Here is a 24,916-nt window from a genome sequence, read left to right as displayed (position 1 = left end):
ATTCTTCTTCATGGCCCACCCATTCTTCTTCATGGCCCACCCAGATCCCAAATCCTGAAGCCACGGCGGAGTAGAATTAAAATAATCGCGTCAGGAGGGTCGAATAACTTCGGGCTGTGAACAGGGCGCTTGGGAAAGGTGTGAGGCTTACGGTCACTGAATTGCACAGTTTGTAAACATCTCACCCCGTGAAACGGACTTGCTCTATCTATATGAGCTCTCGGTAGTGAATGCCAGCTGCACTGCTAATGAGCATTGTTTGTATAGACGGCTGTTGAGTTTTACAGTTGTGTTAGACACATGAAGCCAGCCTGTCGTCTTCAAGATCCGAGTTTAACCATTTCAGTGGACTCTGAAAGCATAATGGGCCTCGGGATCTTCTTTGTGGCCGGTGTTATTGTGATCATGTGGGTGGATATCCAGAGGTTTGAGACCTGCTGGCAAACCAGTGTCCTTGGTTGATTTTGCTGGGTTTATGAGTTGTCCATAGGGTATAGTCCCTACTAGACGGCATGCTTGTGCCAACGAGACGCGTGAAGAGCAACACAAGGGTAAGCACTAACAGCAAGTTCAACATTTGCACGAGCTTTGTGGTTATGTTTTACCAGTGAGAGTGGTACCTCATTACTGGAGCCTCAAGGTTTTGGAGGAATACCGTGTATGAAGAGTGACAGCGTCATAAACAACTGGCGTGAAGTCGCAGGAAAAGCAGGTGTCCATTAGGAAGAGCATGTCAGTAGACTACTGAAGCAACATAAGGAGATCTAAATTGGTGCAGAGCGTTATTAGAAATTTGGACTTTTGTCGAATAGAAAATCCTACAGTACAAAGCATTAACACTCTAAATGTTTGTTGTGTCTACTTTGAAAAAAAAAAAATTCCTAAGCAATGGTCTATGGAAGATGGTGAGGTGTTGTAAACCAAGAGAGCTGGTTATTGGGATATAAATCCCACCCTGTACTTGCAAAGTAGACAGAGAAAGGTGGAGAGGAGCCGTGTGACAAACATCTAATAAATGGAAGTAATTAGGGGCATAAAGTGGGACACTTGTTGGGAGGTTTGAAAGTCTTAAGAGGGTAGTGATATCCATCTTATGAGGGATTTTCCTCTGGGAAGACTTACAAAAGTTGTAAAAGAGGACATTTAGGTGCTGATTTCGAGTTTGGCGGAGAGCATACTCTGCCGCAGGAATGACAGGGTACTCTCTCCGCCAAACTGAAGATCCTCCCCACCTGATTTACAGATGGATGGAGCTTATGAATGCCAGCGACATGAATTACTCTGTCTTCCTTACAGACACTCCTCCAACTGCCTGATGGAGTAAGGGCGTCTGAGGCTTAGCGATTTGACCGCACCAAGCGATTTATAGAGGGTGTTCGAATGGCCAGTTATCACTACCTCTTACTACCAGGTTTTACCTGGTGGTAAGGGGCAGGGAAAACTGCAAAATCACCTCTACACCATAGGAGACAACTCAGGTTGTGGGGGTGATCAGTTTTTAATATTTTAGGGAAAAAAATCCTGCTTTGGGATTTTATTTTTGAAAATACAAAAACATGTTAAATGCTTGACGGGAAGGTAGCATCGTTTTGACAATGACATTAATCAAACGTTTAATACATTAATAGGAATCACCATCACAGCAGTTCCTGCCACGTAAAGAGATGTTTGCTGGGTCAGCAGACATCTCTAGATTTTGCTGGCGGAGGACCCTCGTTATGGCGCGAGTAAAGTACTTCGCAATATATCAACGGATTGAACTCCGTTTGCCAAAGTCTAAATTAGGCCCTTTCTTTTACTGTTGCAATTTAGGGTGATATTTTACCTAGTGAATTGGCATAAGGTGCATAACGTAAAACAAAATACAACTCACACTTGGCCAGATACCAAACATTGTCACAGAAGACGCAATGCACCAATCTAAGCAAAAAGGTGTTTGAATTGAACTCAGCAGTTTCCAAGAATTCAACTACATATGTATAGCCTCAGGCACACATTCTGTCCAAAAATGAAACCTTGGTTAGCCAAGCTACCATGGATAGAATTACTGCCAGCCAACAACAATAAGCATCAGGTTTTCATGAAATTGTTACTTGCTAACATTTGGCAAGACTGCTACATTGTCTTTCAACTCATGGTCTATGTCTGCATTTAAAATAAACATGAAAAATCATTTGAAATGTTGATTAAATAGGTGCCAAAAAAGAAAGAGCAAAATAAAACATCACCACTGCAAAAAAAACAGCGCACACCTACTCCTACCTTCCTTGGACCTTTGTAAGTGGGCTAACTACAAAAGCCACAAAAATGTATAGAGTGAAAGTAACAGCATAGCAATAAGGCACTAAATTATTGTTTCGCCGAACAAGCTCCTTTCTATGTCCGTCATCCTCTCAAAACCGGAGTTGAGCTGTTAACAATTGCAGGGAGTGGGAGGGCCAGCTTGAGGCCAGTGCGACTGGTGCAGCCGCACTGGGTGCTGACCTGTGCAGAGGGGTGCTGTGTCCTCAGCAATAGTGCTTAGCAATATCTTATGAAAGCAGAGACCACGGGCAATTTTGCAGGTGGGAGTGAGATAATCCGAAGAGGAGGTCATGGGACGTGGGGCACCAAAAGTGATTGTCGCACCAGGTGCCACCAGTGATAAAGCCAGCCTTGGGGAGAGGGGCTGTCTACTGGGGGCAAAGCCGTGACTCCGGGCTCATGGGCCTCAATCTGCAGAAGGCCCTACCTGATCTGAGGGTCTGCCTGCCTCTTAGACAAGGTTCAATTCAGTAGACTGTCGGTGAGGCGTGCTGCTGATGCTTCTTAAAATATAGAACCACAACCTAGGCTCCACATGCGGAATCCAATCGGACTTCGGAGACTGCTGTAAGAGCTGCTCGTGAAGTCAAATGAGAGGAAGAGACGGGAGCAATAGGCTCTCTCGTATCTCCCAACTAAGTATTTTGGTAATTCATGAGTAGGTCTATTGTGATGATGAAAAGATCCAAGGTTAATTCTTTAAGTACGTACATGTGTTTTACCACAGTGATTCGTAAAGTAATTTTAGATCGAATTAAGATGCCGGAGTCATTTTACTACCGCCCAAGATCATAAATAATTCAGTATCTTCTGCGATGTAGTCACATTACTTCCAGGAAAGCTGGAGAAGCATTTAACGGTCTAAAACAGTATTAATTAGATAAACGAGCCAAGTGCTAGAATCCTTCTTACCGAGCCATATGATGGAACTGTATTGAACTAATACTGCAGTTCAAGTATAGTACAATGCTTTCTAAACAATAGGCAAAATGTATACATACCTTTGTTAGTTGTGCAGAATTCGAACTGCAAAGATTAACACTTAAGGCCATTCAGCAGAAAAATTAGTTCACACAAATCAGATCAGCATAATTACATTTTTTCAATTGTATACAATGGGAGTAGTAACAAAAACCACGTTAGATTCCTATGAAGTACTCAACATGGCTCCTCTGTCTCCAAGCAATACCATATACATAATGGGTACACAATACTGTGTGTTCTAATACTGACACAACCAAGCAGCAACGAGGAGTAGGTCAAAAAAATAAATACTTCGCTGGACAGTAGACTTCATCTGATTTGAAGGCGTATACTGATTCTGTAGACAATGACTTATTCTATAGACAAGGTTAACCAAGGTCTAATCCCAATACTAGCAGACCAAACCAGCCCCAAACCCGTATAGAATCCCAAAGACGCGACATAAATAAAAATGAAGAAACAAGCAGACATTTCAACTAATAATTCTATGACAAAACCAGAAATGCCAAAGTGATCTTAGAAGAAAATGGAAACAAGCTAAGAACCCTAAAAGGATGCTCTAAAATTCACTGCAGGCCTTAAGTGAACTGAATTCGCTAACAAAGGTTGCTCAGTAAGCAGCCTCACAGAATAGGGCACAACAAAGAAATGTAAACTGTGTGTGTCAAAAACCCTCAACTCTGCACCTTAGCGAAAACTGTTCTAGTACACATCTACAGAAAACTAAATCTATGCTTAGCAAAGTTCATTACCTTTTATTTTCATTTAATTAGCTGAACATACCAGCAACCAATATTGAGTCCCCAGTACTAGGTTCCAGAGTAGGAATCTGATACTGCACAATAAGAGGTTCATGCACGCATGCACGCTTGCGCACACTGTTACACACGCGTGTGACTCCAGCGGATGCATACACCTATTTCCGTGGTAATAAGGGTTTGGAATGGGGTGAGAACAACTATCTGAGCAATTCCAAGCCTGCGAGAACAATCTTTGCAAACACTGGCTTTTCACATGAACAGAGGCCTACTCTGTCTCAAAACCATCAGTGTCCCTATTCTCACAAAGGTGGACAAATGTATAAATGCAGATGTACTCCTGCATATTCAGGAAGAGCAGAACGCGTCCAGTTGTTAGTTTGCCACCCTGTTTTGCTCCATGTTACTCAAAAACGCAAAATTACTCGCAAGACAAAAACAATGTTTAGACCAAAGTTCGGGGAGAGCAGATAAAAAGAACTATTTGCAAGTTAACACTCTAATATATATCTTATTCAGATTTAGAAAGAAAGATGAGCACATCCTCCTAAACATGCAGTTCATTCAGGGTAGCGCAGGCTATCTGGTTACGAAAGACTTATTGTGGGCTTACCAAGAACTTATAGTGAGCTTACAACCTGCACACTGCTTATCAATAGTTGGCTTTATTATCACTTATATTTGCTTGATTTTATTCAATGGTCTTCCATGTCCCATGTTGTCCATCTTGCGTTTGTCTCTTACTTGCAGTAGATCACCTTTACCATCCTTTTGCTTGGCTGACTTGTATCCTTCCACAGATCATCTTAAGGGAACTCCTTTTTGGTTAAGAACTCTATGAGAGTGCATGTGCTTTCCAGCTCTCTCAATCATGTGGGTTTCCACCGCCATACCCCTGCCCCACATACTCCATGTTGCTCTCTCTTTTATAAACTTCCCAGAGCTCGGTGTTGCTCTCTTCCTCGTGTGCAAATGTACTCTACATGCATATCACAGTGAACTTTTCAGCTACTAAACACACCATACTTGCCTCAAAGGTGGCAAAATCGTCAAACTCATCCGGGCACACGGGGTGGTCATCCTCTGCAGAGTAGCCCATGTCATATAGCTGATGGTCAGAATCTGCAAGAAGTCAAGGGACAACATTATTAATTGTTCATAGACCAGGCACTTTTCAAACCACAGAGAGACCAACATAGTAGGGAGGAAAATCTTTTTGCAAACACATCAGCTAGGTAGAGTGTATGAGAAACCTCTCCTTATGCCCAATTTTTGATCAGGTCACCAAAAGCACGTGTTCACCTTTGTGAGTGCTGTGTAGAGTTCCCTTGGTGATCACATCACAGGTAAAAGCATTCTGCAGTTCATAACAGTTTTCGGCGAGCACGTTAATAAGATCTAAGATGCACAATCCATTTCAGTGCAGCCTTGACCACCTTTTACATGGTATTTGGGTAGTTAATATAATACACAGCAAACTCTCCTTCTAATTATGCATCAGCAGTATTTTGTGAAAAATAGCCCAAAGCTAACTACTAGGTTTCAGGCTAGCATTAGATGAAAAGTCCTTAGAACCCAAGAAATTGAAAAAGAAAACAGTGTTGCACTCCCTAACCTTGAGGTCGCTCAGTTTTGAAGTTATTGCTCTGTAATTAATGCGTTTGCAAGCAGATCTTACTATTGAACTTTTGTATTTATCCGGAAAATTGTGAAAATGGGACGGTGTTAATTAAAAAGGTGATTGTGGGCTAAGGCTAGTAGCTTTACTTCAGTTAAACAAAGTATAAAGTCTCTAGTGTCAAGGAAGACTGCATGTGTTGCTCGGTGAGTCTTTTAGCCAGTGACAGATCTTTTCACAACAACGTTGCTTGAAAAGAAAATCTGCATCCTCCTGCTCTGATTCTTTCTACATCTGGTATTATCAGATTTCTTGGTGCTAATGTTGTATTTATCCTTCAGGTATTCTAGTGACTAACAGGTTTATACCCCGACTTCCACGGGCAGACAATTAAGTCTGGTTTGCATACCTTCAGTGTTAGAAATTGGATTTCTGGTCGGCAGTATGCATTCTGTCCAAGCAGGAACCACAATCCTAGTCAGAGTAAGTCAGATGCACACCATAAATTAACCTGTGCTCACCATCTGGTAGTTTGGCACAGACCAGTCAGGCTTACCTTAAAACGCAATGTATTTGTGCAACACTTCAAACTGTAACACAGTGAAAAAAACACAAAAAGTCCACACCAGTTTAGCAAAATAGCTTATATGTTTATGAGTAAAGCAAGACAGAAATGTCAAAAATCTAATAAGTAGAAGTCAAGATATGAATTTTTAAAGAATAAACAGTTTTCCAGTGCTTAGAAACAAATAGCGCCAACCGGGCTATCTGGTTACCCTTGACTAGTGCAAATGCAAAAGTTCAGGCCGACCGCGATGAAGCGCACGTCGGATACAAGGACCAGCTTTGGCCTACTGAACAGCACATTGGACGCATCAACGTCAAAGGCAAAGCGTGGAGCAAAGTAGGAGGTGCATCACTGCCGAGCCCGCAGATGTAGGCGGTGCATCTACTTCGAGCTTCGCTAAGATGCGCTGAGACTCAAGATGCAATGAACATTGGGGCGACGAGTCGCCGTCTAACCACTGGGCTGTAGGCTTTGCGAGCAGCACAAAGCGATGTGTTCTCACTGAGCCACGCAAAGTCAGAGATGTGTCGCAAACATGGGACGATGCATTGCGCAGTCAGTGATGCGGTGTTCGTGCAGCAGCAGCTGTGCGTCGGTGTTAAAGGAAATGTTCCAGTTCTAACAGGCAAAACGTCGTTGATGCGTGGATTTTGTTAGTTGTAGCTCTTGCTACTCACGTCCCAGGGCCCAGGACTGGTTTGGCACCACTTGGCAGAGTAGGACCCACAGCAGACAGAATACAGTTGCTGGTTGCAAGATGAAGAGAGAAGTCTTTGAGATCACCGAGACCTCAGAAACCGGAGGCATGCTAACACGCCCTTGGAGACACTTTGGTTCAAGGATGTAGAGATGCAGGTCCAGTCCTATGGACTCCAAGATAAGGGGCAGCAGGCCAACACACCAAAGCAGTTCATCAAAGCAGCAGTCCTTCCAGCAGCACAGCAGCACTTCTTCTTGGTAGAATGTCCTCAGTTCCAGAAGTGTTCTGATTTGGTGGTTTAAGAGGTCCAGTACTTTTGGGGCTTTGAAGTGAGGGAGACTTCAAAGAGATGCACTGCAGTGCAGAGTCCCTTTCTTTCGTGCCCTGGCTTACGAATCACTACAGGGGGGTATGCAACCATTTGTTTGGGGACATGACACAACCCTTTCAGGTGTGTCAGCTTCTCCCTCCCAATCTGCTCAGGATGACCCATCAGCATGCAGATGACCACACAGTCACACCTACCCTTCCTTTGTGTGTGGCTACCAAGAAGGAATGCAGGGATCCTGCAAAGACGTATATTCTAGAGACACGCTGAAGACACCACATGGTTGAGGTAACAACATGCACATTTCTAAAACGAGTATTTCCAGAATTGCAATTTAAAAACAAACTTCACCATAAGTTGTGTTTTTAAATTGAGATTCCAGACACATCAAATTTGGGGGTCTCATCTTTTTTCATTTGAAAAATACACTTAGAAAATGTAATAAGGCAATCACCATGTTATCCTATTGGAGAGATAGTCTTTGCAGTAGTGAAAAACAAATGTAAGAGTATTTCACTACCAGGAAATGTAAAGTTTAAAAGTACATGTCCTTTTTAAATACACTGCACCCTGTTCGTGGGCTGTCCAAGACCTACACTGGGGTGACCTATATGTAATAAAAAGGAAGATATGGGCCTGGCAAGAAGGTTAACTTGCCAGGTCAACATGGCAGTTTCAAACTGTACACAGAGGCTCTGCAGTGGCAGCCCTGTGACATATTTAAAGGGCTACTTATAATCAGTGCTGCAGGCTCACTAGTACAATTTGATCTAATCCCCAGGGGTACATGTAGTGTACTTTACCAGGGACTTATAAGTAAATCAAATATGCCAATTGTGGAAAAACAAATATTACTAAGATTTAAGTAAAGAGCACATGCATTTTAGCACTGGTTAGCAGCGGTAAAGTGCCCAGATTCTTAACACAGCAAAAATGAAGCCAGCAGCAACAGTAAAAAACAGGACATCAGAAGGCAAACGGTCAGGGGAAACCACACCAAGGATGCCAACTCTAACACTCCAAACAACAAAGAAGGGTTTGAACTCTAATCAGTAAGGCTGAGCCCCTAATCAATAATAAACACCAGAATGCCAGTACTGATAAGTAATTCACCTTTTTTTTTTTTGCAGAGTTTTATATAGCGCGAACTAGACCCGAACCGAATCAGGTATCAGAGCGCTTTACATATTTTCCAGTTACGTTACATGAGGACACACTTTCATTTTAGGCACGGGGAGATTAAGTGATTTACCCAGAATCACAGGAGGTTTTGGCGTCGTTACCGAGACTCGAACCCAGATCCCAGGTCCGAGGTCGAGCGCCTTAGCCGTTAGGCCAACTCCTCTCCCCAACAATAGCACATTGAAATGAAACAGTGTCACCACAAGATCTCCGTTTCAATCTGAAATCAAAGTTTATTCATCAACATGGTCATTTCTATGGATTCATGAAATTATTTGAAAAGCATTAAAAAACTTTTATTTCACCACACTCACGCACTTGTTTTTCTTCAAACCATACCACCATCCATCGTCAGTTCACTTACACACATATTCTATCCACTCACCACTCAATGCTCCCATTCTTTCACAATCATCCACTACTCCCACTCCACACACATTCCAGCAGCCATACACCCAACCCACTTTTCGCAACTCCAAATACCCAATTTGAACCAACAATTCAACTACAAGCCAAAAAAAGACTAGATTCAACAAACATATAGAAAATATTACAAAATTTAAACACGTTAAAGTACACTCAATTGGCCACAAACAGGTCGACGCGTTTCGAACCCCCTAATGTTCCGGGGTTCTCCTCAGGACCGACAAGCTCAGTCAAGTCTCTAGATCAGCCAATCTAGATTTCTGATGCTGCATGCTTTTTATTATTAACGGTCAGCAGACGTGCATAGTTGAATCCCCACTGCATTTAATCTGGGGATGTTTCTTTTTGTGCAAGTCCTGCCTTTTGATATTTGGACTGCCCACAGTCGTAACGGCAGACTATGGTGACCTGCGAATTCAGATACTACGGATGGATTCGCTACTCGCGTCCAAGGAATTAGGACACAAGCCACCACGCCCTGATTCATTCCTCCGTTACGACTGTGGGAAGCAGCTAGCTTCGCCCATAGTGGAGTGAGCTTTTGGGCTGCCGGGAAGGGTTTTGGGTGCCATTTGATTACTGTGCAAAATACAAGGCACTATCCCATCTGGAAATGGATTGTTTCACAGTGCTAAACCCAATCTAAAGGGCTTATAATTCACAAATAAATGTTCAGCTTGACTAAGACTATTAATTTTGTCTAGATGGATTTGAACTCCCTCTTTACATCTAGAGCCAGCTTCGCCAATGAGTAGCTCATAAGGTACTGGTAGCTCTCCAGCTACCTAAAAGTAGCCCTCCAGCTACCTAGAAGTTGCTCTTCTGTGTGCAGCCCAGCCTATTAAATTAGAAGTTTTTGATTGGTTGCCTTCATATAAGTATACCAAAATTGAGTGTGTGCTTTTGAAAAGAAAATGTGAGTATTTTCAGAACTCATAAGCTGTTTTAAGAAAAATGGCTGCATTCCCAAAACATATTTAAAATTGACATTTGAGTGATAATTCATGTGGCATTGAGAGACCTATTAATAATAGCATTATCTTGGTGATAGGGGTATTGCAACTATCGCTGTTAAATATTACCTATATAGAGGCATTAAAAATTGACAAAAGATTCTTTACATTACTTTTGGCAGCCTTGCCTGGATGCACCGAGGTGACCACTGCTAGTAATCTTGCGTGAGGTGGCCACTAATTTAACCTCATCTGCTTTTGACACTGTTACAACATAACAATAGTAGCAGCTCAGGATGATTTTCATTGTACATAATGAAGTCCTATTACAAAAAAGGGTGGAGATCCTTGATCTACAGAGCAAAGGAATCTCTGTGCTGGAGATAATGGGTTTGGAAAGAAAGTAGGCAATGGAATAGTCTGATTAACATGAAAATCTGACAATACTTTCTGATGAGGGCTCATCATTACCATGCTCCTATAAAAAGACAATGTAAGGTTCGTGGATGCACACGGCTTGAATTTCAATGACTCTACGAGCTAAACCTATTAAGAAACGTAAAGTCCAAGTCAAATGTTCCAAAGATACCACTGGTTCAGTTCAGAGAAAAACCTTTAATTTAGAGAAGACTTTGTTAAGTTGTCAAGATGGGGAATGGAGAAGTAACTTGTGATTATCCACTAGGAAATCTTTCACTAGAGGCATTGTAAAGAAAGGTGTTGGGAAGGATATTGTCTACAGGCAGCAATTATCGCAAGATGTACCTTAACTGAGGAGAATTGAAACGCAGATCCACTAATAGGAGAAGGTAAAGGATTACCGCCTGTTCTTGACATCTCAAAGATTACCACAGTTCTGAGTACACCAGAAGAAGGACTGGTTTAATTTAACCACATCGATGCTATGCATTTTCCCGCTGTGTGCTGGAATCAACAAAAACACATGTTACATGACGAGCTGGGCTCGTCATGAGCGTAGCAGGAGGCTACCTCATGACGAGCCCAGCTCGTCATGAGTGTGGAAGGGGTTAAAAGAGTACGATGTTCTGGTTGAAGGACATTTGGCCTTTTAAAAAATGTCCATAGAACTTGTGACAGATTTAAATGCCCATATTGTATGTGTTCATGAGTTAGGACTCTATATTCTGGTTGAGATACAGAATATGTCCCCCAAAGTTGTGCAGTAGGTCCAGTGTGTACATCAGTCTCTTGTGTGATCACTCCAACAGATGTATTAGGTTGGTGCACCACCATTTGCAGAGCCACTCTGAAGCTATAAATATTCTCCTGCCTTAGCAGTAGGAAAGCTTGGTTAGTACTACTGGAATCAATGGTATCGAAGAAGGGCACATGGAAACATCCTTAACTACTCCATCAAAGGGGCATTCCCATGTACTATGATTTTCTTGAAAGGTTCCACTGAGTAAGGTTGACTCTTCATTTTGAATATGAAGTAAATGCACTGGTTTCATCAGAGCCATTTCAATATCAACTGAGCTTTGAGAGATAGTGGTCTGTATGGTCTTCTTCCTCTTTTGTTTAAGTAATGCATTTCCTTTGTATTGCCCGTTTGTACAAGAAGGGAGTTTGGCATGAACGATGGAAGAAATAACTTCAGAAGAAAATGGACTGCTTTCAATTCACAAGGCTGATGTGATAAGACATTTCTTAGTTCAACCAGATACTCAGTATTTGAAAGTGGTTCATGTGAGCTCCTCACCCCATGAGAGGGGTATGCATCATTCAAAATATTTGTATCAGGTACCTTGATGAAAAGGATTCCACTTCAGAAGATTCTCTGATCCACACCCCAAAGGGACTGACTGAATCTAAGAACAAATCTATATTGCTAGCTGCTGGCGTACAAGCACCATTGTCATCTAATCGCTGCTGAAGAGGCCTCATGTGTAGCCTGGCATTAGGTATCAGGAAAATGCAAGAAGCCATTGATCCTACCAGAGAAGATATCTAGCATGCAGTCTGATTCGGTATTCTTAGAAAGCTGAGACACAGATATATGATAGTTTCTCCTCTGAAAGATGCACAAAAATGACTCAAGTGTCCAGATAATGGATGGATTAAACTGGTAATATAGTTGATTTCATGTGGTTGACTTTTAGTCCCAGATGGCAATGGTTGACTTTTAGTTCAAGATGCCAAAACAATGTCTAGTTTAATTCGATTGTGGTACAGAGCTTCTGTGATGTTGAGCCTTATCAGCCAATCATCCAGTTAGCAATAGACACATCTTTTAATTTATTTTTCTCAGGAATACGACTTCTTGGTGCTAACTTTAGTCCGAATAGCAAGACTTTATAACAGATGTGGTTGCTGCCAAACAGACACCTCAGGAATTTCTGTTGTTTTTCGATAACTGATATGTGAATGTAAGCATCCTGAGGGTAAATAGCCCACATACAGTACTTTTAATGCAACTGAAGAAATAATTTGATGCAAAGCCAAAATTCTTAATTATTCTCTCCTTTTCCTATAGTTGGCTTTCGTGAAATTGAGAATGGGTCCGACTTCTTGTTTGGATCACTTTTTTCAAACCACAAAGTAAACTGAATACATTCCATTTCCTTTTTGGTGATGTGGGGCTTCATTCATAGCTTCTATTGTCAATAAGTTAATCACTACATCTTGGAGTTGCTCTTGATGCCATTGGGAGAATTATCACAGGCGTTGACAACCTCCAAGGGGGACTCTGGCTGGGTGCCGTCCGCCGTCGACCCCACTGCAACTTGTGGGGAACAGGGCGTCGAGCCCAGCGCCGCTTCTGACGTCGACTCAGGGAGCCACTCAGGGCTAAGCGGAGACTGAGGGGTGGGCTAGACTGACGACTGGGAGGACCCACTGGGTCGTGTACCAGTCGGCATCGAATCAGCTCCGGAATGCACACAGCCGGCGACGAATCCGCTGGGGAAGACCCAACATGAGTGCCTTCCACCTCTACAGGACCTGAAGGCGCACCAGGGAGAGGGGGTGACAAAAATAAGAGCGGAGTGCTTCAGAATCAGCCTCCATTTGGGCTCGTGTCGCTCCGGCACCCGGAAAGGGGGGTAAGGAGGAGACGACAGCAGGACACCCGTCCCCGGCAGGGAGCGAGAAGAGCAAGCACCAGCATCACGGGTAGGGGAGGAAGACCTCCTGGACTTACGTTTGTGTTAACCCTCCGAACGACAGCTGGGGGAACGACCTCTGGAGTGGGCTCGATCCCAAGAGGGAGAGCGGCGAAGCGAAGGAGTAGGACTGGACAGCCGTGCGGCAAACAATTTCATCCGACGCTCCAGTAAGGACTTTGGTTTCATCCGCTGACAATCGTTGCACTCTTTGGAGTCATGGTGCACCCCGAAGCACCACATACAGATGGCGTGCGGGTCTGTCACAGACATCTGACATGCACAGGTCTCACATGCTTTAAAGCCTGAAGGCATAGCACACTGTTCCGGAGCACCGAAGGCGGCGAAAAGACACGAAAAACAGGTCAAGGAACCACTGGTTTTCCAGGATCAGCGTTGGGACGCGGAAAAGAAGAATTCCTAACGTCAGCGCCCCTGGAAGGGCATATATGGCTCCGCTGAGGTCACGTCCGTGGACGACGTTAGGGCGGAGACGTGCGTTGCTGCCCCCGGCGAGCAGAGGTGCTGCTGCGGAAAGTTTTCCGGATCCAGTCTGACGCCTGGGGATATTCTAAGTTAAGGAATCTGCGGCTAGACATCGATAAGATAGGAATATTCATTATTCGCTGTGGAGCCTTCTGCTTCAGACCAGTAAGATGAAGCCATGAACTGCATCTCATGGTCAAGAATGGCAATATCCGCAAAAGGTCTGAAAAATCAGCAGCCGTACCAATTACCTGGTTTGAGACCAGCATGTTTTCCTTCCAAACGTCTTGGAAATCTTGTCTGTACTTCTCTGCAAACTGCTGGAGAGAATCCCAAAGGGACATGGAATACCTGCTCAATAAGGCATTAATACTAGCAGTTTTCAAAGCTGTGGCCGAAGTCCTTTACATCTTCCTTCCCACTGAATCCATACTTTACTCTCCTTTTTAGAAGGAACAGTGGAAGCAGAAGCATATACTTTTCTGGAAGCTGATATGATCAGTGAATCAGGGTATGGGTCAGCTCTGGAGGTTCAAACTTCTTTAATATCCTAATTGGCACAGATATGGTTGGCTGATACAGGAATGAGGAACAGTTGCATGACCAGTTCCAAATGTCCTGGCAATAAAGGAAGAAGAGGTCTTAAGTTGGCCCGATGGTGGGGGATCCAACTAGGACCAGTGTAGATCATATAGAGATAGGCATTGCTTTAATAGGTTTGGCCACTACTCTGGCTAGGACATCATAGAAAGTTGTATTATCTTCAATTGGTAACATATGACAGGATGGAGGGTCTATCAACCATATATGGAGGAAGATGAAACTGTCCCCTAAGAGTGATGTAGCAAAAGTGATTGGGACCTTCTCCTAGAATAACCTAGACCATATCAAGGGAGAATGTTGAGAACAATCTCTGGAGGGCGATCTAGGTATCCAGCAAGTACTTGTATGATGTGATCTCTCTGGAACAGTCATAAGCTATGGAGGTGTTGCCTAGCCTGAGAAGCAGCAAAGAAGAGGATGGTAGTGCCGGTGAAAACTCTGGTAACACAAACCTCCTTGGTGTAGGTGAAAGCCAAGCCAAGGGAGACACTTCACTTGTCTGCAAGTAGTATCTAGTGTCTTCAGAGTCAGAAGTCTCAGGAAACCTTCTCTTCTTTAACTAAAGTACTAAATCAGTTGAAAGTTGTAGGGTCCTGTTTGACATCAATATCTTCAATTCCATATGTTGTTTTGGCATTGATGTCGCTTTCAAAAATGGCTGATGGTCCTCACCATCCATGGTAGTATTGACAGCAAATGACCAGTGAATCTTATCTAGAGGCTGTTGGTACCAGGAGGCAAAAAAACACAAGTAGCCTGACTGTTAATGACAGGGCATGTTGGGATACCAGAGGGGTAGGATTCCTTAGTGGTGTAGTGCCAGTTTTCCAATCTGATTTTTTTCTGCACCCTTTCCTGTCTATAATATCGTGCTTTCCTTTCTATATCCTTTTAAAAATGTTCTAGTCACAATTTCGCATGTATGTGACTTATCAAAAAAACAAAATGAATTACAGAATTTGGCAATATGGCCTTCTAATTGACCGCAATAATTGACTTTTCCTTTTAAAATTGTCATTTCTACTGAAATGTTTTGTACCTATATATTAGTGTATATATTTTTTAAAGTGCTCCAGGATCCTAATTCAATACTTAAGAATATAAGGAGAATTTCTTATTTCTAAATACAATTTTCAGATCTCTTTGGATAGCCTGAAGTGTTTTGTTAGCCAATGAAGCAGGCTGACTAAGTTGTTGAATAATGCTCAAGAGGGAATTCTGTTAAAACCTTTAGTATGAAAGAAGGTAATAGTCGTGGGACATCCAATTCATGTAAGATGATGATAAAAGTTTCTTCGGAAGAAAGAGCCTTTAGTGTTCTCAACCCACTGGCTGAACTGTTCGCAAGCAAAACCACCGTCTTCAAAGTCAACAAGCCAATGCTGTAGGAGCCATAGGTCTGAAAAGCTTGTCCATTAGAAAGATAAATAACGAGGCCCAAATTAAGATTCTAATCAGGATCGGAATTTTTGAAATTGGTGTGGGGAGGAAGGGGGGAGGGGGCAATAACAATAAACAGTCCTGCAAAATGAAGCTTTTTCATTTAAGGCTATCATCTTAATATCCATGTGTCCACAGCTTAGTTTTTTTTCAGAACCAGACTGTCAACTTCAACAATGGTATAGAGGACTGAAAAATAACATTCACACACTGCCTCCCTTCAGTGAACCCACACTAAGCTGGAGTGGAACATTGAGTAGGTTTCAGGTGTGGCGTAACGGCCAGAGCTGCCGACTTTGAGATGGGGGTCCAGGTTTGAGACTCTGGGTCGGCTAAACGGCCTGTGATTCTGGTCACATCGCTTAATCTCCACTTGCCTATGGACAGTGCCTGGATACCCTCACTGGTGGCAAGTCGTGCCCTACAAATCCGAGCATTTATTTTTTTATAAACATTTTATTATACAAGTTTATGACGGTCAAAAGCTAATTAACAAATGGCACAAGAGATTTAGTAACATCTCTGATTTGTTGGACATCGTGAACTTCTTAAGAGTGGGATGGATAAAAGGCATGGGATGAACTGAAAAAAGGATTTGATTTTCTCTGGTCAACTGACTAAGAGAGCATCTACCAGATATGCTCTTCCTACTCCAGTCAAGGAAAGCTCTGAAGAATTAAGTTATTCAGCTCCCATTCAGCAAATAATGCTAAATCATGCTTAGGTTTTCTGACTTTACATTATTCTTTCCCTCCAGATAGGAAGCACCAGGGTGAATTTTATTTTGGAGACACAGGTCCCCAGCTGCATCTTTGCACTACTAAAAGCACAATATTTAACAGCTCACATCAGACACTGATCCGCAGAGGAAACCTCATAACTGCCTTATTACAGAAAGCACTGAAATGCCATACTAAAACAGATTAAAAGCTGTACCAACGTAAATATGAAACATAAGCAGCTACTGAATGTGGGAGCTGGTGCCTCACTGCTTTTTCGGGCAGAACATATCACCAGAAAGTAACTTCCCCTCGAAAGAAGAGGAATAGGCCAAATACCTAAAAACTCAGCAGTGAGCTTAAGGTGTTTTATGTGAAGAGTCACACCTTGGACACAAAATATGCCTGAAGGGTTGGAAGCTGCACCGAGGTGGGTATTTTGTGGTAGTAAAGTTAGGAATGGGATCCTTTAGGAGTTTGGTCACCTATCTCTCCTGACTGGATAGAGCAATTCTTTTTGTTTGGACAATAGTAACCCCAACGATACAGGAAGCCATGAGGCCTAGTAATAACAAACCACACATCAGAGGCTACAGCCAGTCAATTGAAGTGGTGGACTGTGCATTCAAAAGCATCTATTCTATTAGGGAAGGTGTCTTAAAGATCCAGCATGGATGTCCTTGGTTTTCTTGTAGACAATAAACTACATAAATAAAGCCCAAGACGCTTATTGCTTTCTGAAACCAATAGTATTGTGCCTAAGACAACGACGTTGCTGTAGCTCCTCTAAACACTAGATATGCATTTGAAATGCAGGCACAGAAGATAAAAGGACTGAGGGACGGTCGAGGTCATCCCTTTCCTTACATTTTATCAACGCAATCTGAATCGGAGTGATCATAGACTATTTCTGAGAGATAAAGGGATAGACATACTTCTAGGTTGAAATAAAAGCTGTGGGAGTGGCTTTTGCAGCGCAAGTTTTAATTTGGGTCAAAATCTAAATAATTTGTTAAGGAGGGATGTTTTTCTTTTACAGACTGTGAAGCCATAAAATATAGAAAGGTTAGGAGTGGGAGATGTGGGGGTTGGGGAGTACCTGCAAAAGTGTTGTGGAGAGGACAGTTAAGGATCTTGTCATTAGCACAACTGTTTTACATTTCTCCAAAATGTTAGCAGTGTGAGAACCAGGTTTCAGCACTCCATATTAAAAACACTTTGTCTTGTATTTTTGGGTGAAGGAAAGATGTAAGTAGCCAAGCATGCCCTTGTACACTAATCTGGCTATTCATGGCTCTGGCCATTATGTAGGCCCTATTTTATTTTTATCAAACAGCAGATGGTGCAGAGACAAACAAGTTACCTTCAGTAACTCTCTTTCTGGTGAATACTCTAACTAACCACTGACTCTTCACCGTAGAATTCTCCTCAGGTGCCAGGCTAGATCCGGAAACTATTTTCACCATTTTTCAGAGTTACATGACGCTCAGTGGCATCATGCAGCTTTGCGCTTGACTTCAACTGCCCAGGACGTAACAGAGCAGAGCAACATATAAGTATCAACTTTTTACCTTTTGGCTCCATCAGACACAGAGGTTGAACAATTGTTGGTATCAGTGTGATGAAATCTAACTTCAGGCCTTTAAAAAAAAAAAAAAAGACAATAATGTTGATACAAAATAGTAAACACACGCCCTGGGCCACATCTGACATTTGATCGCGTGAACAGCAAAAGCGATCAGATAAGCATTACGGCCCTGCTTAAAGCTCAGAGGAGTGAAAACACAGAGCGCTCCCTTGTGTGAACTGCTGTTAGACAACTAAAAAAAACAGACGGGAGGAGGGGCCATCATGCGCTGTGCGAGTTGGAAGCGTGTGTTGGCCAACCCCCCAAAAACGATATGGGCGGAGGCAAGAAGAGGCCATCACACACTGTACAGTGTGATGGCCAACCAAATTGTTCTCTCGATGAAATCGCTGGAAAGAGAGCTAAGCACACAAAGGAGGGACATTTACAGAAATGCACCAATAACAAGCCAGCATTTTTGAATGCAAAATGAAACAACAATGGCAATTGGTGGGTGAAAATTGCAAAAAACACAGTTAATGGACAGAATGTAGAACAATGTCATACATTCACACCAGTACAAGGATCTGGGCCTAAATCCATCGTTTTTTTGCACTCCACACCACCCTGGGTTAGACACTGGCTATATGCAAATCAGCTCTGACCCTGTGCCTCATGGGAACAGTCCAGTCCGAACTACCAAGCCATGTCTTCCCCAGACCGGAATCAAGCATCCAAGGACCGGTTTCTGGCTATCAGCCTTCATCAGCCTGGATAGCTTGACTCCAGTGGTGTGGAGAGCCTGGGACTCACGTCTGAGCATACCCAGCCCACTCGGGGTGAAAATTGCAAAAAACACAGTTTGGTGGGTGTGCCAGTGCCCATAGGAGGATTCATCAGGTCTTGCGAGGCTCGACCTAACCAGTGGTAAAGCCCATAGGTCCCAAGGAGAACTATGGGCTTTGCCAATGCTTGTTTGGTGATTCAAGTACGCTGTTTTCACTGTCCCTCTCTAGTCCTGTCCCATTCCATTCCCCATGTTTTAAGTTGTTGTTGTTCTTTTCTTATGAAGGCCCAGAATCTGCCAAGTGCACTTGTTTCTTTTTTTTGCACTTTCCACATCTGAATTTCCCCTTCTAACATTTTACTGCCCACTATGTTAGCATGTTAATTTAATAAATAAAAAAATGGATACGATTGATCATGACGCAATGTGCACACACGTTATGACACATGCGTTGCCGGTCGTTGTAAAATTTGTTTTCTTTAAATTAAAACCCATTTCCCTCGGGATTCAGGCCTCGCCCCCTTTTTTTGTTAAGAAAGTCTGTGCTGTTAATTTGCCAAACATACAGCAGAACTTTGTTTTGTATTACCATCACTCAATGTCAGAAATAAAGAGAATTACCATTAATTCACTAAGGTCATTAGTCATTTCTAAAGCAGGTTATAAACGTAGTCTCTATTAAAAGGGGCCATTTTTGCTCACACCTCAAAAATACAGAACATCTATGTGTTTCATTTTGCAAAGACAGTGGGATTAGTTGCAGAAGTTAACACACGGATAATGAAAATGTTCAAAGTGACAGTGGCATGCTGAACAGAAGGCTGCCGGAAATACAAGGGGGGGGCCAATAGGCCCCCACGCAAGCATGGCGGGGCCCGGCCCCTCCCACAACCCGTCCCCTTCGGGGCCGCGTTCCTCGCCCCCTCGCCCCGGAAGTACTGGTGTGCTTCCGGGGCGAGGGGGCGGGGTCGCGGCGGCGAAGGGGTTAAGAGCCTGGGGAGCGCGGGAAGCGGCCTCTTTGTGCCCGCGCTCCCCGGGCTCGCTCTTCGCCCCACCGTGGGGCCGTTTAATTTTCTATCTTTTTATTTCAGGGTGCTTCGTGGCGGCGGAGGACTGCGGGGGTTTTCCTGGATTTCAGGCCGACGCGTTGTAGGAGCGGAGCAGAGCGGGAGAATCTACGTGACCAAGCGGGAGTGGCGATCGGAAGAATGCGACCTACAGAGGACTGCGGTGGACCGGTGGACCTGCGGTTGCGACGGTGGAATGGCCTGCGGTGTTTGGAAGGGTACACGGTATGTGTTTATGTGCGCCGGGATGCTCGATGTGCATCGCATGTGAATGGGTGTCCGCAGACTAGCGCTTGATATAGAGCATTTTATATCCAGACTAAGGTGACAGGGGAGGGGTAAAGGGTTTGTCTCTAACAGGGTGAGACACTTGCAAGAAAGACAGAGGTGTGGGATCTGGGCTTGATGACAGAAAACTCCGTAGACTGCCCGATCCAGGTGTGCTTGTTGCGTTTAAACAAGAAGCGAAAACTTCAAGAACACTGGTTTGTGGCAGTAGGCTCCTACTGCCCAAAAGGCTGATGGCAGCATACTGGGGCCAGAGTAATGTTCCAAAATACAAGCGATGGCTGCAAGATTTGATATATTGTAGAGATACACTAAAAGTATTCAGAGTACCTGCCTGCGGCATCACGGACGAAGGAGGTACGGACCCCCCTCCCCCCTCCCCTCTTACAACATACTTGTTGGGGCTGTTCATGATACCTAGTGAGCGGATTACTCAGATGGTGGGGTGGACTGTGCTGTATTGTTTATTGCTAACTTATAGATACATGGTTAGGCACAAAGGTGTGTCATGATGGATGACTTTGTGCATAATGCCGGCCATTTCAATGATAGAGCGAGATTCAGTGGCAACCAGTGTAGGGAGATTGTCTTGATATGTTGCCAAAGCTTGCTGTTACGTGCTCAATGTAAAGACTGAAGATGATATATGCTGGAGCCTTCAGCTTGCTTTTATTTAGTGACTTTTGTGATACGATGAAGTACGTGTTTAATGTGGTCCTGTGGTGCCGGCATGGGATTCTGCTTACATCCTATCCACACTGTGTGGCCTTTAGCCCCAGAAGGGCAATTTTGGACAATATTATAAGGTTACCGATTACCGGAGTCTCGTGCTGGCAGTGTGGGACTATGTTGTTCATGTTGTGTAGTTTTGTGTCACGTTTTGGGGTAGTTATTAATACAGTGCGGGGTCACATTCAGGTTTATTACCAGAGTACAGCGAAGCTGACAAGAGAAAACGACGGGTTGAGTCGAGATGTTGCATATGATTCCTCTTGGCTCTTCTTACGGGACTGGATTTGGGATAAATAGAACGCAGAAAAGATCATGTTAGTACAGCTATACAAAATGTATGCAAAATAAACGTGAACATTTGCAGTTCAATATAGAGAACAGAAGTCAGTCTAGTTACATTTAGTAGCTGGTCACGCTTGAAATGATGTTGAAAAAGCAGGAATTCCGTTAGAGAATCATAAGAGGGGGATAAATGAGGGGCATGCGTTGATGCGAAGGAGAAACATCATGGCATGCGCAGCGGGAGTACGTCACCTCACTGCAGCTCAAGCATTTTTCTGACCCAGAATGGGCACTGTTTGATGCGCATACTCTAGCCAATGCAACGTGGTACCAACAGTACTGCGTGTAAGCATGTTTTTGCTTTCCTCTCTCCTGTATTTTGTGAAAGGTATGAACCTGCGAATAGACGCGCTCCATTTATAATGGAGATTAAGCACGTGCGTATGCATAAATCCCCCTTCCACGCCTCGGTTGGGATTCCTGGCTGTCTGCGCGCTGCGAAACCGAAGCTGTCTGCGCGTGAGGGAAGTGCACAGCTGGCAGATAAGAAGCGTTTAGGCACGATACCTTCAATATTGTTTTGCTTCAATTCCAAGGATGTTCAGCGCAGGGCCAGGAAGACTGTATCCATACCAGAGTTACAAAACAGTAAAATAAGTTGTATTTGCATACACCATATGAACTAAAGGCTACTGCTAGAGATAAGCCTAAAAATACAATTAGCCATGCTAATACAGAAACCTAGCACGACTCTAACACCGTTTCTCTGTACTTTTACACAAGCCAAAGAATGTGTTTTACAAAGTGACGAGGCTTGGGTATTTGAATTCACTAATTTTGTATTGTGCTATGAGTTCATCTCTTGCACAACAATCAATTGCAGATGGAAGCAATTTAACTTTCGCCCCGACTTCAAGGTGAAAGGTGTTTATGTACATAATTTGTGATTCTGGGCAAATCACTTGATCGCTATGTGTATAATTATGTGTAAAAGGTATTTTGTGTAATCCCCAGGTGATGTACACGATCTTGTAGATGTGCAGTGCCTTTTTTGCTTCACAGTTGGGTTTGCGCTGTATAAAGAAAATTCCTACATTCATAAAACAAGTATTGCAAAGCGAGATCGACTGGCTTTGCCGGTAGCTCACAAGTTAGTTAAAAGAATGGCAGGGCCACAAATAATTGCCTGATGAAATTGGAAGATCTTTATCTCTTTCTTTAAATCAAGAAGGTCCAATGTAGGCCCGGGAGGGCTGTATCCATGACAGATTTGCAGGATAATCAACACGCTTTAAAAATGTGTATATTTTGGATGCATTGTATCTAAATGCAGTTAATATGTTAATTCTAATCCCAGAGATGCTGCCCATTGTATACCTACATTTGGGCATGAACACTTTAAACGATCATTTGTAAGTGTAGCCGTTGGAGGGAGTCATCCGGTAGCCCAAGGTTAACCAGCTTGCATACACTTAATGCTCGAGGAGTGGGATGCATAAAGCACTGCCTACAGACCTGAAGAGGAATGCACAGTGCAATGTTAATGTCCTCTTCTATCAGTATCCTTACCTTGCCAGGAGTCTGACCATTTAATTATTAAGATCGTGTAGCATTTGAGTATCTAATATCAGCGTGATCATATCAAATTGCGTCAGGGAGACTATTTAAATGTTGAGTTCCCCGCCTTCCTCATGCGGGTGTAAGGGATTGGGCAGATATATGCTCTGGGGTCGATCTATGGGTTAGGGACGGTCACTTATGCCACTCCGAAACCTGAGTGAGAATATCTGGTGTTATCACCCTGCTTACGTTTGGTGTGTTGGTTCAGGGCCACAAAATATTTGCCTGCTGAAATTGGAAGATCTTTATATCTTTCTTCGAATTAAGAATGTCCAAAGTAGGCCCAGGAGGGCGGTATCCATGACAGATTTGCATGGGAATCAACACCCCAAATTGTTTATAATATTCAGATGCACTGGGTCTAAATACATTTAATATGTTAATGCTACTCTCAGAGAGGCTGCCCATTGCATACCTACATTTGGGCTAGAACACGTTAAACGATCATTTGTCAGATTGGTTGAGTGCAAGGAGCATGAAAAGCTGCACACATGGGGCTAAATGCTGGGACATTAGGATGACAATTACTGTTCCCCTTGTTTTTACTTTCTGAATCAGCGACAAGACAGTCGTGGTGCTATTTATTGGGTGAATAGACAATGTAACCATAATTGGGGGGTGGGCACTGTAAGTCTGATCCCTGTTTAACACCCTCCTTGTACTGACCCCGCCACCCCACAATATTTCTTTCTGGGTGCGGGAATTTATTATTGCATCAGAACGTCCACACTCTTCATAAAATAATAGCTCCTGTCTGGTGCAACAGGAGGGATCTCAGTGCTCCCACAGACCAAGCTAAGGCTACTTATAACGATAACATGGCAGTGGGGTCTACGTAATCAATATATCTATCAGTATTATTGACAATACTAGTTCAGGGTCACCTGTGGGCTGGCTGATTCAAGTACACTTACGTGCGTACTTGCCTAGGTGGTAGGCCTCGAGTTGGTCGTAACAATGCCTAAGTCCCATCTCTGATACTGCTGGTGCTCTTCAATGGGCAGAAGGGTCAGACAGATTTGCATATGAACAGGGCTGAACTGGGGGAGGCAGAATGGGTTGATGAACGGTAACACATTAAACCCTGATCTGTTGAAATTAATGTTGCATCATGATTTACAATAGGTGGCGGTGTACTATCAATTGATTGGACAATCATGGGTGGCAACGGGGGGGCCACCTGCTACTTGCAACTTGTTAGGGAAATGATGCTCAGTCGGGGATCATGAGAATAATACTTATAGGTTATGGTTGCCCCTTAGTTGTATTACGCGTTACCACTGTCAGCCACGATCCAAGCCAACAGTCAGGCGCAAGGGGTTCGATACTTAGAACACCTATTTCTCATCAAGTTGTGATTGGGTGGGTGCCAATACAAACGGACTGTCCCTTTTTAACTGTTATCCTAATCATCGTTAAGGAGTCATGAGGGCGTTATGGTATGCACTGGGGACTCCATGCTTTGTGGCAATACACTACACACTGGGTAGTATTTGTTAATGAAGGCCATTTTTTCAGGGTACTCTTCATAACACTGATACAGTCACACTACAGGGGACACAAACTGAGGCTATGCTCAACACTTAGTCGGAAGTGTTTAGGAGTAGGCATCTGACGCTAATCGTATCTCAAACGTGGCAAGGGATGGCAATGTAAGACTAGCACATGTACTGCAGTTATCGCCAGAAACACTAATGGTTTGTGTTTATCTTTTCCATTTATGTATGGCCGGGTCCATGGTGGATATCTGGAGTGCTCCGCATCACAAAGCTGCTACAGGTGGACAGCCCAAGGGATGCTGACGTCAGGTAGAGGATGGCAAACAACAACGCAAGTGTGATGGTCGAGCGATTAAAAAAAGCAGGAGGTGCCAACACAGAGTTGATTGTTTCGGTGTGTAAGCCCTTATATGGGGCTGGCGGCAGTAACGTAGCAGGATGTGGCTTCACAAAAAATTGCAGTATTTGCCGCACAGGAAAATGTATACCTTCAGTAACGGCGCCTGTGCACGCAGGGCCACCAGTGTCAGATATGCATAGATCACCAATTGGTAAGTGACAACGGTAGAGATGGGACAGTACACAAGGGTATGCAGTCCTAGCCTCGGCAACCCCAGGAAGGATAGGCCTATGCAGCGCCTCGTTTCCCCGGTTCAGGAAGTGGGGACTTCCATGGTAAAAGTAGTATCATGCACTTAACACTTTCCAGGCGTAATGGCTGGGTGTGGATGGTTAGCAGACTGTACAGTATACCAGTGGGAAGGGTAGAATGTAGTACCAGGTTTCCCCCGGTCATAGCATCTGCAGGGAGCCTCGAGAGGCGTGCCCCCCACACCCTCAGTCATGTTAGGACATGGGGTAACGGTGATAGGACACAGACGGC

At 43.7% G+C, this 24,916-nt stretch overlaps 1 protein-coding gene across 4 annotated transcripts in view; it reads right to left on the bottom strand.

Moving 5' to 3' along the window:
- The window catches only part of RAB11FIP3 (RAB11 family interacting protein 3), a 533,384-nt gene that overhangs the window by 288,868 nt on the left and 219,600 nt on the right, over positions 1-24,916 (bottom strand). For all 4 annotated transcript variants that reach the window (XM_078663049.1, XM_078663051.1, XM_078663050.1 and 1 more), the window contains exon 3: positions 5,077-5,168. In XM_078663049.1, the coding sequence (XP_078519175.1) occupies positions 5,077-5,168 (92 nt within the window). The remainder of the gene's footprint in view (positions 1-5,076; positions 5,169-24,916) is intronic.

This window comes from Lissotriton helveticus, chromosome 10, assembly GCF_964261635.1.
Source record: "Lissotriton helveticus chromosome 10, aLisHel1.1, whole genome shotgun sequence".
Classification (NCBI taxonomy): domain Eukaryota; kingdom Metazoa; phylum Chordata; class Amphibia; order Caudata; family Salamandridae; genus Lissotriton; species Lissotriton helveticus.
Note: the sequence above shows the minus strand (reverse complement) of the source record. Positions and strands in the feature narration are given on the sequence as shown.